At 44.3% G+C, this 16190-nt stretch overlaps 1 protein-coding gene across 2 annotated transcripts in view; it reads right to left on the bottom strand.

Moving 5' to 3' along the window:
* Positions 1-16190, bottom strand: part of col27a1b (collagen, type XXVII, alpha 1b) — a 598999-nt gene that overhangs the window by 502183 nt on the left and 80626 nt on the right. For both annotated transcript variants that reach the window (XM_041193458.1, XM_041193459.1), the window contains exon 4: positions 13939-13992. In XM_041193458.1, the coding sequence (XP_041049392.1) occupies positions 13939-13992 (54 nt within the window). The remainder of the gene's footprint in view (positions 1-13938; positions 13993-16190) is intronic.

Raw genomic sequence — 16190 nt, forward strand, 5'->3', positions numbered from 1 at the left:
TCTGACTCTGCAAAGCCTGTCCACCATCTACAAGGTGCAAGTCAGGTGCATGATGGAATACTCCCTAGTTGCCTGGATGAGTATGGCTCCAACAAAACTCAAGAAACTGGACACATCCAGGACAAAGCAACCCACTTGATTGGCACTCCATCCACTAACCTAAAAATCCAATCCCTCTCCCACCAATGCACAGTGGCAGCAGTGTGTACTATATGCAAGATGCACATCAGCAACTCATCTTCTAAACCCATGACCTCTACCACCTAGAAGGCCAAAGGCAACAGATGCATGGGAACACCAACACCTCTATGTTCCCCTCCAAGTCACACACCATCCTGACTTGGAAATATATCACCGTTCATTCACTGTCACTGGGTCAAAATCCTGGAACTCCCTACAGCACTGTGGCTCCACCTATACCACATGGACTGCAGCAGTTCAGGAAGGTGGCTCACCATCTCCTTCTAAAGGGCAATAAGGGATAGACAACAAATGCTGACCTAGCCAGCAATGCCCACATCCCATGAAAGAATAAAAAGAACATGAGTTGCCACAAAGTGGTGAGATATTGGTCCTTACTCGCAGCTCCTCACCAGTTGCCATCAGGGTGTACATGAATAAAATGCTTTCCTACTGAGCGAAAAATCAACAAACAAATGTCCCCACCTCTTTCATGCAGCTTTTAGCAACAATTTAGTCTGGTAATAACAGAGACCTGGGGAAATCCAAAGTTTTTTTAAAAAATCAGCTTCTCTCTGTAACTATTATTTAATTTAGAAATCTGTGGTATTTGTTGCCCATCTCAGTAATTGGTCACATTTTATCATCGGAAAATACAACATCTTATGTCTGCCTTGTGGTTACTGGCTGTCCAACCTCTCAAGTTCCTAAGATCATTAGGGCACAGGGCGAAGCCATTCACACTCTTGAGTTCAGCTCTCTGTAGAGCAATCCAACTAGTCCCAGTTCCCACACCTATTTCCATAATCCTGCAAGTTTATTTCCCTCAAATGCCCATTCAATTTTATTTTCAAATCACTCATTGTCTCCACTTCCACCACCCTCATAGGCTGTGTGTTCCAGGTCATTAGCACTCACGTTATAAAAGAAGTTCTCTCTCATATTCCACCGTATCTCTTTCCCAATCCCTTAAACCTTAGTCCTTGTGTGATCAGTTAATGGGAGCAGATTTTCTTTGACTCCCTTATCTAAACCTGTCATAAATTCTGAGATTAGCTGAGATTTCTCTACAGCTCAACACTTACAAGACTAAATTCAGCTAATTCATGCATCACCCATGTTGCCCCTGATTTCGATTCTATCAATCAAACATTCATTGTGTTGGGCTCCCCACCTCCATAATTCCACAAACATCAGTTAAACCAAAATTCTAGAGCCCAAATCCACTCCTTGACAATATTCTGTACAACTATCACTCCATGATTAAGGTACATTTGATCCCTGTGCCCAGAAAGGTCAAACTTCACCCTCCCATTCAAGTCTCTTCACTATTTCATTCCATTTCATTTGGGCAATCACAAGATGGGCCATCTCAGTTTACACTGTATTCTTCTCTGATATTGGATTGCTACTTGTTGCAATGCTCTGGAGTTTTGATCTCTCTGCTATTAAGCCCCTGCCCTTAAGCATTCTGTCCCAAGGTGGCTTAACTTTTCAACCTTTATTGCTTTTAAAGTCCTATCTTGTTGACCTGCTTTCTGTCTCCTGACCCTTAAATCCCTTGATTTCCTGCCTGGTGTCTATCTAACCCCTTGATGGAAATCTTCATAATGAGAGGTATAGAAATGTGTATCATTGCAGTAGCACTTTTAAAATGTACTTCAAGAGTAATGCCTGGAAAATTACCTGGAAAAAAAATGCGGTCATCTATTTAGTTTGTAAAGTTCAGAATGGAAAGGTTCTGTAATTCCAAAGACAAGCTCTCAATTCATTCCAGTAAAGAACTAACACTTATTTCTACTCATACTGTAGCGTGGGAAATTAGGCAGCATCAAATCAGCTGAAAAGTGGTTTCCAATGCCATACTCCCAGAATGAACTCATCTCAAACTGCAGCAAGTTAGACAAAGAAAGTTACAATCGGGCTGAAGTTACTATTGAGCTTGTTCCGCTATGGCTCAGGTGTAGTGCACCCTCCCCTAAGTCAGAAGGTCCTGGGTTATATCCCACTCCTGGGCCAGAATTTTATCTTCGGCGTGTAGGCAAGTGCCTGACACGCACAAGCGCAACGTGACGCGTGATATTTTGTTCAGTGGGCACGCGCTGGAGTCAGCTGCGCGCCCGGTGATAATTGAAAGACCTACTAAGACCATTAACGAGCTAACTAACTTCAAATTTACGCTGCCCGTCCAACCTAATGGTTGGTGGGCAGGCAAAAAGGCCAAGCGGCCTTTACATTTTTTGGGAAACCTCATCCACAAGCAGGAGGAGATTTTCTAATGTTGATACAAATTAAATAAAAACTTTCTTTTGACATTAAAAACATGGTCACATGAGGGGACATGTTTCATTAAATTTTTATTGTATTTATTAATTTTTTATAAAGCGCTTCAAGCTCACTGAGGCAGCTCCGTGCCTCAGGGAGATTGAAGGGCTCTTTCGCGCGCATGCTTGAACTGTGCACGAGGCCCAGCTCTCGCTCCTCCTCCTGCCCGCACAGGTAGCGCTCAGCGCTGTTGCTCACGTTCCATTTGGGGTTGGGGGGGGCTTAATTGGCCCGCCCGCGTGTGAAATTGGGTGTGGAGCTGATCATGGGCGGTGGTTGGCTTCCCGTCTGCCCCCTCCCATTCCCACCAAGCCCCCCCGACAAGGGAAAAATTCTGGCCCTGGGCTTGAAAACAAAGGGAGTGCGACACTATCGTAGGTGCAATCTTTCAGATGAGACATTCAACCGAGGCCTGGATGAGTGGATGTAAAAGATTGGACGGCACTATTGCAAAGAGGAACAAGGGAGCTCTTCCTGATGTCCTGCTCAACATTTATCCTTCAATCAACATCACATAAACACATTATCTGATCATTATCACGTTGCTATTTGCAGGAGTTTGCTGTGTGCAGTGGCTGCCGTGTTTCCTACATTATAACCGTGGCTACACTTCAAAAGTACTTCATTGGCTGTAAAGTGCTTTGAAATATCCAGTGATTGTGAAAACACAGCTGGATTGAAATATCCTCTTCTTCTACTTATTATTTTAAAATTTTTTTCTTATTTTTGCTTTCTGTTTCTTTTTCCTCTCTCTCTCTCTCTCTTAATCCATTCTCTATTTCTCTTTCAGCAACTAACTTCACTCTAATTTCTTCCTCTACTCTTAAATTTCATTGGTCATGGAGATGCACCTCAAAGCATGGTGTTCAGGTGGTCCCAGATGTGCTATGTTGACATCGCTACACCATTATCAATTCACAATTCCAGCAATTTGTGGTGCAAATATAGTGCAATCTGAAGGATGAGGAAAAAAGTCCTATTCACGTCACTCATAAGAATGTAAGAAACAAGGGCTGGAGTAGACCATTTAACCCTTCAATCCTGCTCCATCATTCAACAAGATCATGGCTGATCTTCCATATCAACTCCACTTTCCTACATTATGCCTACATCCCTTAATTCCCTTAATGCCAAAAATCTATCAACCTCTGCCTTGAATATACTCAACAACTGAGCGTCCACAGCTCCCGGGCTAGAGAATTCCAAAGATTCATGACCCTTCAGTGAAGAAATTTCTCCTCACCTCAGTCCTAAATAGCTGACTCCTTATTCTGAGACTGTGGCCCTGTGTTCTAGGCACCCCAGTCAAGGGAAACAACCTTTCAGCATCTACCCTGTCATCAGTGGCAGCCTTTCATCAACATGAGATGATAGACACGCAGCAAATCCATTGACAATGGGATGGCTGACATGGTGCATTTCTGCTGATGGGCTGAAGAGACCTGTCAGTGAGAGATAGTTTCTGCCACCAGTGCTGCACATAAGGTGGTTATCAGGTGTTGTTGCGAGTTGCTGTTTTTGGTGCTGGCACCTGTTGTCAAACTGCTGTTGCCGCTGATCGTCATGGTGACGCACAGCGCCCCACAGGTAATGCTGTCATTTCAATTCAATTCAATTTCAATTCATTGTCCGTATGGAAATGAATTTCGGGTACATTGTCATTATTCACTTTTTAACAATGAAAAGCCAATGAAAAGAAAGACAATTACCCTATCCCAGAGGTCTAATTTTAGTAAAATATATTGCTAAATTCAGGGCTCCCATGGTCCACAGCACTCCTGAACAAATAGACCATGAATGCTGTGTAAACAAGATGTGTTGATTGGAAACTCAAGAGATCAAGCTCTTGAAGACATTCTAGTGACTAGCGTTTGGACACTCGAGTGTCCTTGACATTGTACTCATTCCCCAGTAGATCAGGAACAATGATTTTTGACATCCCTGCCCCACTTCAGACAAGACAGAATTTTGAGAAGATATAATGATGGGAGGAGGCCATTCAGCCCCTCGAGCCCTGTTCCGCTCATTGCACTGCCCTTCAGTGAGATCAGGGCTGATCACTACGTGATCATGAAGAGGCAGTGGCATAGTGGTATTGTCACTAGACTCATGCTCCAGAGACCTAGGGTAATGCTCTGGGGATGAGGGAGATGGTGGAAGTCGAATTCAATATATGTCTGATGATGACTATGAAACCATTGCCAACTGTCGTAAAAACTCAGATAAAAGCAAAATACTGCACATGCTGGAAATCTGAAACAAAAACAAAAATAGCTGGAAAAACTCAGCAGGTCTGACAGCATCTGCGGAGAGGCATACAGTTAACGTTTCGAGTCCATATGACTCTTCATCAGAACTGCATCAGACTCTTCTGATGAAGAGTCATACGGACTCAAAACGTTTAACTGCATTCCTCTCCACAGATGCTTTCAGACCTGCTGAGTTTTTCCAGCTATTTTTGTTTTTGTGTCGTAAAAACTCATCTGGTTCAATAATGCCCTTTAGGGAAGGAAATCTGCTGCCCTTACCTGGTCTGGGCTACATGTGGCTCTAGACCCACAGCAATGTGGTTGACTCTTATATGCCCTCTGAACAATGGGCAATAAATGCTGGCCTATCGAGTGACACCCACATGAACAAATTTTTAAAAATTCTATCCACCTGTCTTGACTCCAAATTCTCCATAACCATCCAGCACCGATATCTTTTTCAGCGAAATTTGAACTTAATCTGCAATGACGTATATATGCAGACTACTTAAATATAGAAAAATATAGCTACAACTATTTGAATGTGCTCAATCCCTCATTAATAGCTGGTTTTCCGATAGCTTCGGAAACTCATAACTGGAGTTCCCAAACTTTTTTGGCAATTGGAAAGTGCAGTGTGCCTTGGATGACTGTTTTGTGGTGCATTCCACTGCTAATTTGGGGTTTTGTTAAAGTTCTAGTAAAAGATTTGGAACTCTGACATGGCTCTCGGTTGAAGGGACAGAATAGAAAAAATTGAACAGTCAACTCTGGGACCATTTAGCATTATTCTCAGTCACTTTCCTTTCTCACTAGGTGATCTTTGGGTTTTATATGTTACGCTTTTGATTGAGCTAAATATCTGTTCACAGGTTAAACGTGTGCTTCTCATTGCTTTTTCTACCTGTATTCATCTGTACACCATTAATGCCAAAGCTAAATACTGATCTTTGACACTGACTTGGGTGGCTCTGAATGGCTACTCGTTGCTGGCATTTTGATCTAATGATCTCAGGAACAAACTGATATGGCTTTGGCGAGTGATTGTATAAAAGATAAACTTAATCGGGCAGGATTTTTACCTCATCAGGCGGGCACAGGGGATGCTGCAAAACTGACTGTCGCCCACGATCGGGCCCTGACTGTGATTTCACACTGGCTGGCCAATTAACAGCCAGACAGTGAGAAAGGGGCGTTCAGAGCCTCAGCGCTACCGGGGTGGGGGTGGGGCGTGAGCGTTGAAGCGTGCGCACGCGCGGGGGGGGTGCACTCAGTGAAAGCTCCCTGAAGGCTCAGAGCTGCCCCAGGAAGTTGAAGGTTTTTAACATTACAAATAAAGAGCTAAAAAATAAGGAAAACATGTCGCCCTTATGTGACTCTGTCACATGAGCGGGGAATGTTAAAACTGAGTTTTAAAAGCTTTTTTTTTTAAATCCCTGGTCGAAACCTCAACCCACCAGTGGATGAGATTTCGCAAAAAATACAAAGGCCGCTTGGCCTTTTCGCCCGCCTGCCAACCAAACGGTAGGACGGGCAGTGGAAAGTTCCATTTGATTAATTGATTAAGGGCCTTAAGAGGCCTCTTTGCTGTCGGCGGGTGCGCTGCCGCCTCTCGCACGTACCCGCTGGGCGAAATATCGCAAAGGGGGTGCGCGATGACATCGGGACACTCGCACTACTTCACTCTCACTCAGGTTGGACGCATGCCCACCCGACAAGGGAAAAAAACCTGCCCATTGCTTTATAATTGTATTTCCGTTGTAAGTATCTGAGTATTAATTTTTTTTGTGATGTACCATTGGGTCTTGTTTTCTGTTGTTATGTTTGTTACATGATAACAGCTGCAAGCTCAAATAGGAAGCTATGTATAAAATCATCATAGAAACTATTGGGCAAATCGTACGATTTAGTGTCCCTGGCATGGAGATACAATACTTTTGAAATGCACTTAAAAATCTGCGCACTACTCGCTGCATAAAACTTGCCACGTGCGCACTTGCCCCATGAAGTTCTGCACTGGGAATACTACCTGAGAAAATGTGCCCTTGAAAACCCACACTTCCCCACTGAGAAAGGTCCACCTCCCAGTCTCTTGAGTTCAGCGGCTACAGAAAGTTTATATATTTCATCAAAACCAGCACCTCACATGATCCAAAATTCACTGGGCAGAATTTTACACTTGGCATGCGGGCGCGCGCCTCCCCCCACCCTGGCACATTCGAGCATAAAATAGCGCACGATGACGTTGGGCGAGTGTTCCGACATCATCGCGCGCCTGTGCGATATTTCAGTCGGCAGGCGCATATTGAACTCAGAAGTGCGCCGCTGGCAATTAAGAGGGCTATTAAGCCTGTTAACGGTGCAATTAGCTGGGTTTTTTTTACTGCCCATCCAACATTAAGGTTGGCGGGAGGGTGAATCGGCCAGATGGCCTTTGCATTTTTCAGGCAACTTCACCCCAGGGCGGGATGAGGTCTCTGATATTAATTTAAAAAAAAAATAAAAATGTTTGGACAGAGTTTTCATCATCCATGTGTTCCGGTGACTGATTCTGATGCATGGGCATTTTTTTCCTGGTTTTTAAAATCTTTTTTTTTTGCATTTGAATTCTTCAGCTCCCTGAGGCAGCTCTCTACCTTCAGGGAGCTTTAATTCCGTGCTCCCCCACGCCCGCGCAGACTTCAGTGCTCGCCCTCCTCCCAGCCCTCGACCCAGGCAACGCTGTTCTCTGACCGCGATTGCCCCTCCACCACGCCTGCCCACCGAGCTGAAAACTCAGGCCCACTGATTATCATTTCAATCCAACTTCCCTCAACTCAGAACAAGCTGCATGACAATGATACAAAAATTGTAAAGGGTCAGTTAACTGCACTGCCCTCTAATCACTGACTCCTGTTTACGCCAGCTGAGCAAATATACAAACCATTACAGCAAATAAATGATTCAGTCTTGCAAAAGCTAAAGAAGGGTTCGGTACCAGCTTTGCTGCAAGTAAGCAGATTTCACTGGGCCTGAAAATCTGACAGTTTCTTTCAGAAAAATGGACAAAACCACAGAAAAGAAGGTGTTTAAAACATGCCCGGCTTCAGAACGTGATTGTCAGTGGCAATAAAAACGAGGTGATGGTGATGTGCCTGCAACAACACTCTTTTAACACTTCTCAGGCAGCTCACGAGCTCATCATGCTGCAGAACCAGCAGGGAATTTGCTAAGCCGGATGTGGAGTAAGGAATATTACAGAATCACATCACCTCACGTTTTACCAACAGGATCATGGGCGACTATTTTATTGGCAGCTATGACGGGATTTTCAGAGTGGGCGATGTCACAAATATGTGAAAGAGACATAGTAATAGGTGGAGGCCATTCAGCCTCTCAAACTTGTTCCACCATTTAAAGAGACCATGGCTGATATGTGACCAAACGCCATTTACCCAGCTTTGTCCCAAATGCTTTAATACCTTTGGATAACAAAAATCTATCAAAGATTTAAAACTGACAATTAACCTATCAGCAGTTGCTGTTTGCGGAAGAGTTCTACTAACCTTTGTGCTTAAAAGCATTTCCTAATTTCATTCCTGGAAGATCTGGCTTTAATTTTATACTACCTCCCCTAGTCCTTGATTCCCCAGCCTGCAGGAATGGCTTCTCTCTGTCCACCCTATTTGTTCCCCTTAACATCTTGAAAATTTCAGCCAATTTTTTAAAAATTCTTTCACAGGACGTGGGCGTTGTTGACTAGGCCAGCATTTCTTGCCCATCCCTAATTGCCCTTGAGAAGGTGGTGGTGAGCCGCCTTCTTGAACCACTGCAGACCATGTGGTATAGGTACACCCAAAGTACTGTTAGGGAGGGAGTTCCAGGATTTTGACCCAGCAACAGTGAAGGAACGACGATATATTTCCAAGTCAGGATGATGAGGGGCTTGGAGGGGGATTTGCAGGTGGTGGTGTTCACATGCATCTGGTGGTGGAGGTCATGGGTTTGATAAGTGCAGTCATCAGAAAACATCCCGATGTCTGACTTTAGGTCATTGATCAAGCAGCTGAAGATGGTTGGGCCTAGGACACTGCCCTGAAGAACTCCTGTAGTGATGTCCTGGAACTGAGATGATTCATCTCCAACCACTACAACCATCCTCCATTGTGCTAGGTATGGCTCCAACCAGCAGAGAGTTTCCCACCCCCCCCCGATTCCCACTGACACCAGACTTGCTAGGGCTCCTTGATGCCACGCTCTGTCAAATGTTACCTTGATGTCAAGGTCAGTCACTCTCGCCTCACCTCTTGAGTTCAGCTCTTTTGTCCATGTTGGGACCGAAGCTGTAATGAGGTTAATAGCTGGTTGGTCCTGGTTGAATCCAAAATGAGCGTCAATGAACAGGTTATTGCTGTGTAAGTGCCGCTTGACAGCACCGTTGATGACCCTTTCCATCACTTTGCTGATGATCGAGCTTAGACTGATGAGGCGGTAATTGACCAAGTTGGGTTTGTCCTGCTTTTTGTGGACAGGACATAGCTGGGCAGTTTACCACGTTGCCAGGTGGATACCAGTGTTGTAGCTTGCAAATCATGCCATAACCTTCCAAATTCTAGGAAATGCAATCAACGTTCCCTCTAACTTCCCTGTGCTGTACGCTGCCGGCTTGTTGCACTGCACGGCTCTTTTAAGATTGACACGTGGCCGTGCCTGTTGCTCATCATAAAGGGAATGCTGCTTCTGCGTGGCTGTGCACAGCACATTCCCGATTACAGCCTGGCTGCGGACTCCTGCAGCTTAGAGAGAACGTTGAATACAACCTTAGTTTGTACAATTGGAGTCCAGGTATCATTCTGATAAACGTACGCTGCAATCCCTCCAAGGAAAACGTAAGAGCGCGTGACAGAGATCGTGAACACTGCATCAACCTCAAAAAGGGGTTTCACAAGAGAGAGAGGTAAACAGCAAAGATTGCTGCTGGATTTTTTTTTTCACCATCAATCATTTCCTTAAATTCCTGTCCCCTCTATTCTTATCTTCAATAACTGAAGGAGCTGATGAAGATTGAGGCTCTTCCCCTTCACCACCTAGCCAAACTCCCCCCAGGTTTCTTCTTGCCCGAGCCCTGAACACACACACCTCTCTCTAATTTCTCCCCTAATTCCCTGCACGCTGTCACACTGTGTCTGTGTGAAAACATTTTGCTCTCTTGACCTTGTTTCCACTAAACTGCCGACCGCCCAACTTCCCCTTTGTCTCCTCTGTACTAACTAATACTGTAAATGGCTCCTTCTCCTCAGGTCTGGTGCCCCTCCCTTGCACAGCTGGCATCATCGCCCTCATCAAAGGGCGAGAGATGGCGCAGGGTGCGTGTTCAGAGTGTCAAGGGTGCCTACTGATTTGCACGGGTAAACTAATCCTTGTGACGCTTCCTCGAGGTGGAGGTTGGTACAACAGCAGGGACTACACAGTGTCATTTACCTTACTGAACATACAGCGGAAGGCTTTTCACCTAGTGTAACACATAGGGCAGAATTTTGCCCTCGTCAGGAGGGCACAGTGGGCAACCCTGGGAACAGCCACAAAGCTAGCCACCGCCTGCGATCAGGCCCCCACCGCGATTTCACGCTGACTGGCCAATTAACTGCCTCAGGGAGCTGAAGATTTTTAACCATTAAAATAAAGATACTTAAGAATAATGAAAACAATGTCCCCTCGTGTGACTCTGTTAAATAGGAGCATTAAAAGTTCTTACACTTTTTTAATCCCGCCCGTGGATGAGGTTTCGCAAAAACTGCAAAGGCCGCCTGGCCTATTCGCCCGCCCACCAAACGATTGGACAGGCAGCGGAAAATTCTCACCAATTAATTGATTAAGGGCCTTAATAGGGCCTCTTAATTGTCGGTGGGCGCGCGAAATATCGCTCGACTGCGTGATGATGTCAGGACACTCGCCCGGTGTCATCGCGCGACCTTTACGCTCGTTCGGGCTGGGCACACACCCTCTCGACGAGAGGAAAATTCTGCCCATAGTTCCTGTATGGACATCTCCCACTATCTGAGCTGCATTAGGGTTAGGGAGCGTTATTCGTATAGCAGGGGGGGGTATCTTCCTCTCTTGTGCTTATATGCTCACTTTGAGTTTGGTTCCACTCGCATCTGCCACTTTTTTCAGTTCATGCTCTTTACCGGTGTCCGCCTAAGTTTTTCTTGCCATTATCCGGTCTGACCATTCCAAGAGGTTATAGGAGGGTGTGAGGTGTAGCCTAATCAGATGTGGGAGATGGTGGTGTAATGGTGAAGCCAGAGGCCCAGGCTAATGTTCTGGGGCAATAGGTTCAAATCCCACTATGGAAGTTGATGGAATTTAAATTCAATCAATAAATTTGGAATATAAATATAGGAACTAAATCATTGATTGTTGTAAAAACTCATCTGACTTACTGATGAGTTCCAATGAGGGCCAATTTTCCCCTTGTGTGTAGTCAGGGACCATTCAGCCCCCTTTAGGGCAAGAAATCTGCTATCTTGGTCTGACCTACATGGGACTCTAGACCCACAATTACTCTCTGAAATGGCCAGCAAACCATTCAATTCAAGTGGCAAATAGGGATGGTAACAATGCCCACATCCCAGGAAAGAACAAAAGAAAACTTTGAAAGCAGTGTATTTGGATTGAGAGAGCAGTCACATCTGGGTTTAGGGTTAGGGTGCACGGTGGAGGCAGATTCAATTGTGGCCCTCAAAAGAGGGGAATTGGAAAAGGTCCTGAAAATAAAAGCATTTGCGGGGTTCTGGGGAAAGGGTAGGGTAGGACTAGTTGAGTCGCTCTTACAGAGTGCTGGCATGCATTCAATGGGCCAACTGCACTCCTTCTGTGCTGCAACCATTCAATGATCCGCTACATAAGGAGACTAGAAATCAGAAGGTTTGTCCTATGCTCTGAACCCAAGTTAGAATGTAGTTCGGTATTTCACTGGTAATTTGCTCATGTTTTCTTATGTCTACTTAGATTAATTTTATACATTGGACAATTGCCCACCTCTCACTTGTATTTGTCTAAACTTTATATATTGCAGTAAGTACACATTTTTCCTCAGTTACTTATGATGCTATTTTCACAATTTTACGTACACCTCACTATTACATCAGTTTGGATAAAATCTACAGTTCATTTGCAAATCACAGTGCCTGCCTTGGCAAGCTGGAGGGTAAACAAATGAGTTAAGACCACATGCAGATACAATGGGCCTAAATTATGTTCCAACACCTGCACCAACTTATTTCTTTCCATAACTTGCTGGAACAAATAGGTTGCTGTGCAGGAAGATGCGGCATTGAACATTTAAATGAGCATCACCTTCAGGGGAAAGCATGTCGCAAGCCTGAATTAGGGAAAGGGGTCTGGTTATTTTTGTCAAGTTACATTACACAAAAGGGCCAATTTTCCCCTCGTGTGTAGTCAGGGACCATTCGGTTCCTGGGCACAAAGCAACTGTAAAATGGGTGTGATTACGAGTAGGCTTTGCTGCACCTGTCTTTCAGGCATAAAATGGGTGCACAAGTAGGGCTGCCAACTGTGATTAAATGTATTCCTGAAGGTTTCATCACATGAATTGCCCCCGCATTCTTTCCATTATTCAGCCCGTACATCCATCCTTGAGATGCACTGTCTTCCTCCGCCAATTAGAAAGCAAAAAGACCCAATTGGCCGATGCTTGACGGTCAGTCAGCCAAACAGCCTTTCCTCCCACGCCCCTCTCCCACCAGCCGCAACCCCCTCCCCATTTTCAATATTTTTATATCGGGTAAAAATGTTCAAAGTAAATGACAAAAACAATCTTTTACAATGTCCTTATGACTTTTCTCCAGGGTTGCCCAGAGCTGTGCCCAGGAGATTGATCAACAATTCCTGGTGATTCCAGGCCATTCTTGAAGGGTTGGCAGCCTATGTACAAGCCCCAATTTCAGGAAACAACATTCTGTGCCCAAGGATGCTCGTAGAAACAATATTCAGTTAGGCCAAATCAGGTAGTTGCCTAAAACAGGTGCTGGGAGAGGGGTTTGCATATGCTAATCAGGGGCCTAGTGAATCCTCAGGGAAATTGGGTTGCACTGAACACTAACAGGCATAAGGCCTGCTCCCCTCCAGTTTTCTAGATGTGGATGTGGCCTACCCACCAAAAATGTAGGTTTAGTTTTCTTTTTAAGTTCACGTGGTGTCAGGGTTACATGCGTGATTGGGCTGCCCCCGTTGTTTTCCTCTTCTTCACCCCTCCTGGTCCTGACGAGAGGGCAGGCATAGCCTAAAATTCGCTTCCAGGATGGAGGAGCAGTCTGTGGACGCCTGGCAGAAGCTGACTGAAATGAGGCCCAAGGCCCCAATTTCGACCACCTGAAAATGGATCCAGACAAATATTTGCCCTATTACATCTTGTCTCTGCTCCCTTTATGTTTCGCTGGGATGAGGATTCTCCAAAAAAACAGGCTGGGAAGTTACACCCTGAAGAGGAGAGGAAGGAGGATGGGGAGTGAAACACAGCCCACTGTTTCATTTCCCTGCAGAAATATTAGGCAGACACCCCATGTCCCAGGAAAGAATAAGGCCTTACCTCCATTTGTATTGGAATTTCTGCCTACTTCCCATACACCAAGGAGAATTTGAAGTCTTACGTATGGTGACGATACAAATTGGCCAGGCATGTGTGCATACAAACAAGGAGGGGCACTGAGTTGTCATTCTGGTCTTTGAGATACCTTTACCAGCACAACTTCTGGGTACCACTGACCTCCTGAAATCTTTTAATTTGTCTTCATATTGAAAAACAATTAGGAAAAGTGGCATTCAAGGCTTAAATGGAAAACAAGGACAATAAGAGAATTTGCAGATATATTAAGTTACAGGTGCCATCTGTGGAGTTATCACCATTTTATTCATTGCCTATTCACTGGATCTGGTAAGTTGATTTTTTTTATTGGGAGTATTTTGACATCAGAACAATCATGAACGTGAACATAAACTCAGGATTAAGGCGATGAATTCATTTTAGTTACCAGGTAAAGTGACAGTACCGAGGCTACTAATACAACATTGATGCTGACTTTAAATGGCTGTCCTCACTGTTTTATGCTCTTGAAAGGGGTTGATACTCAAACCAACACTTCCGAGGAGTTAAACTTTAGAATAAAGAAGCTCAAGCACTTACCCGAGGTCCTCTTTTTCCAGCTAAGCCCGGTAGTCCTGGAGGGCCAGGGGGACCCTGCGCAGAAATAATTAATATATATTAAAGTATTATATAGTCATTTTTCTATCTTTCAGTACAGCAATTAGTTACTAATCCTACTTGAGGTGAGGGAGTTCATGGACTATTTGCCAGAATATCAGTAATATTTTCCACAGAGAGTTAAGAATTTTCAGAAAATTACAGACTTGACAAGGTCACCTCTTAATGAGGGTATTAATTATGACACAGTAATCTCCATGCTGAGCAAAAAGATTTAGAAAGCACAGTGATGATCTGGCTGTTTTTGCAAGTCACCGTTGCTGATTGATTTTGGGCAGGTTCACCCTTAGAAACCTTGTCCACTCCACTTTGGTGGAAATCTTTTGCGAGCTGGTTTTTCACAGGAAGCGTTGGCGAGATCCTGTTCATGGTTCTATAACAGCACAGAACCCACCTCATAACTACGGGCTTAAACTGGACAGACTGACCAATAGATCCACATTTTCTCATGTGATTCCCTGATTACACCCAAATGGTTACGCTAGGGTTCTGCTCCAAGACAAACAGGAGTGTGCTATTGGCAGCCAACTTTCGGGCTTATTTCTACAAAAGGAGAAATGAGGGCATGAAGCAGCTGCTTTATCCTGGATGGCGTCGAACTTCTTCAGTGTTGTTGCAGCTGCGCTCATCCAGGCAAAAGGAGAGTATTCCGCCACACTCCTGATTTGTGTCTTTGGGGTGTAGGGAGGTTGAGATTCCCGCCCAACATAACAACAAATGATGAAGTTTGTCATGATCTAGGATTGAAAAGTATCAGAGACCAGATGTCTCCATGGCTGCCACCATGTTCTGAGATGGGCCCTTCTACCTTAGACCCTAGGCATAGGACTTGGATCTTAGACAGACTGTAGACATACTCTGGTATCTGCTTAACACTTGTTTATTAGTAATATATCTAAACAGGTTACAGTGGGTTCGTAGCTCCTAGGCATGGTTTCAACATCCCTCTCAGGAGAGTCTAACACATGACTGACTGCTGTCAGTGATACATCATTATCTACATCATATATTAGCCTATTCCATCTGTTAACCTTTTATACGACACTTCAAGGCAAAGTGGGAAGATCTTAAGCAAAATGATTGGGAGGTTTCTTCAACAACACTTCAGTACATTATAAGTGGAATTAAAGACATTGAAGATAATTGCATACGTGGATTAGCTTTTGTACAATATACATGCATCAGCCTAATGCGTAGTAATGACCTGGACTTGAGCATACAGGTCATCATTTCAAAGTCTGCAGATGACACAAAGCTCAGCAATGTATTAAACAGTGAGGAGGAAAGTAAGGGAATTCAGGAGGACATAGACAGACTGGTGAAATGGGAAGACATACGGCAGATGAAATTTCATTCAGAGGAGTCTGAAGTGATGCATTTCAATAGGAAGAATAAGGAAAGGCAATATGAACTAAATAGTTTAAAGTGAGTGCAGGAACAAAGAGACCCGAGACTGTATGCACACAAATCTTCAAAGGTGCCAGGAGAAGCCTGTTTTACAAGCATATTGGCTTTATTAATAGAGGAACAGAGTACAAAATCGAGAATGTTATGCTAAACCTTTCTTAAACCTTGGTTAGGGCATAGATGAAGTATTCTGGATACCATGCTTTAAGAAGGATGTCCAGGTCTTGGAGAGGGTGCAGAGGGGGTTTAACTAGGGAATTTACAAGGATGGTGCTAAGGATGAGGAATTATTGTTACATGGAGAGAATGGAGAAACTGGGATTGATCTCCTTAGAGCAGCGCAGGGGAAGGGGAGATTTGATTGTAGTGTTCAAAATCATGGATCATTTTGATAGAATAAATAAGGAGAAACTGTTTCTACCACCAGAAGGCTCAGTAATCAAAGGGCCCAGATTTAAGGTGATTGGCAAAATAAACTTTTTTTTTAAACGTAACAAGTTGTTACGATCTGAAATACACAGAATGAAAGGATAGTGGAAGCAGATTCAGAAGTCACTTACAAATGAGAATTGAACATAGTCTAAATTGACAGGACAATAGGGAAAGAGCAGGAGGGTGGGATTCATTGGCTAGCTCTTTGGAAAAGCTGGCACAGATATGAGGGGCCTAATGGCCTCTCTCTGTGCTGTATGATTTGATAACCCTAAATTTGAGGACAATACTAAAATAAAGGACAGAGCAAACAATTCTGAAGCCCAAAAGAAGCT

This window comes from Carcharodon carcharias, chromosome 8 (assembly GCF_017639515.1).
Source record: "Carcharodon carcharias isolate sCarCar2 chromosome 8, sCarCar2.pri, whole genome shotgun sequence".
Classification (NCBI taxonomy): Eukaryota; Metazoa; Chordata; class Chondrichthyes; order Lamniformes; family Lamnidae; genus Carcharodon; species Carcharodon carcharias.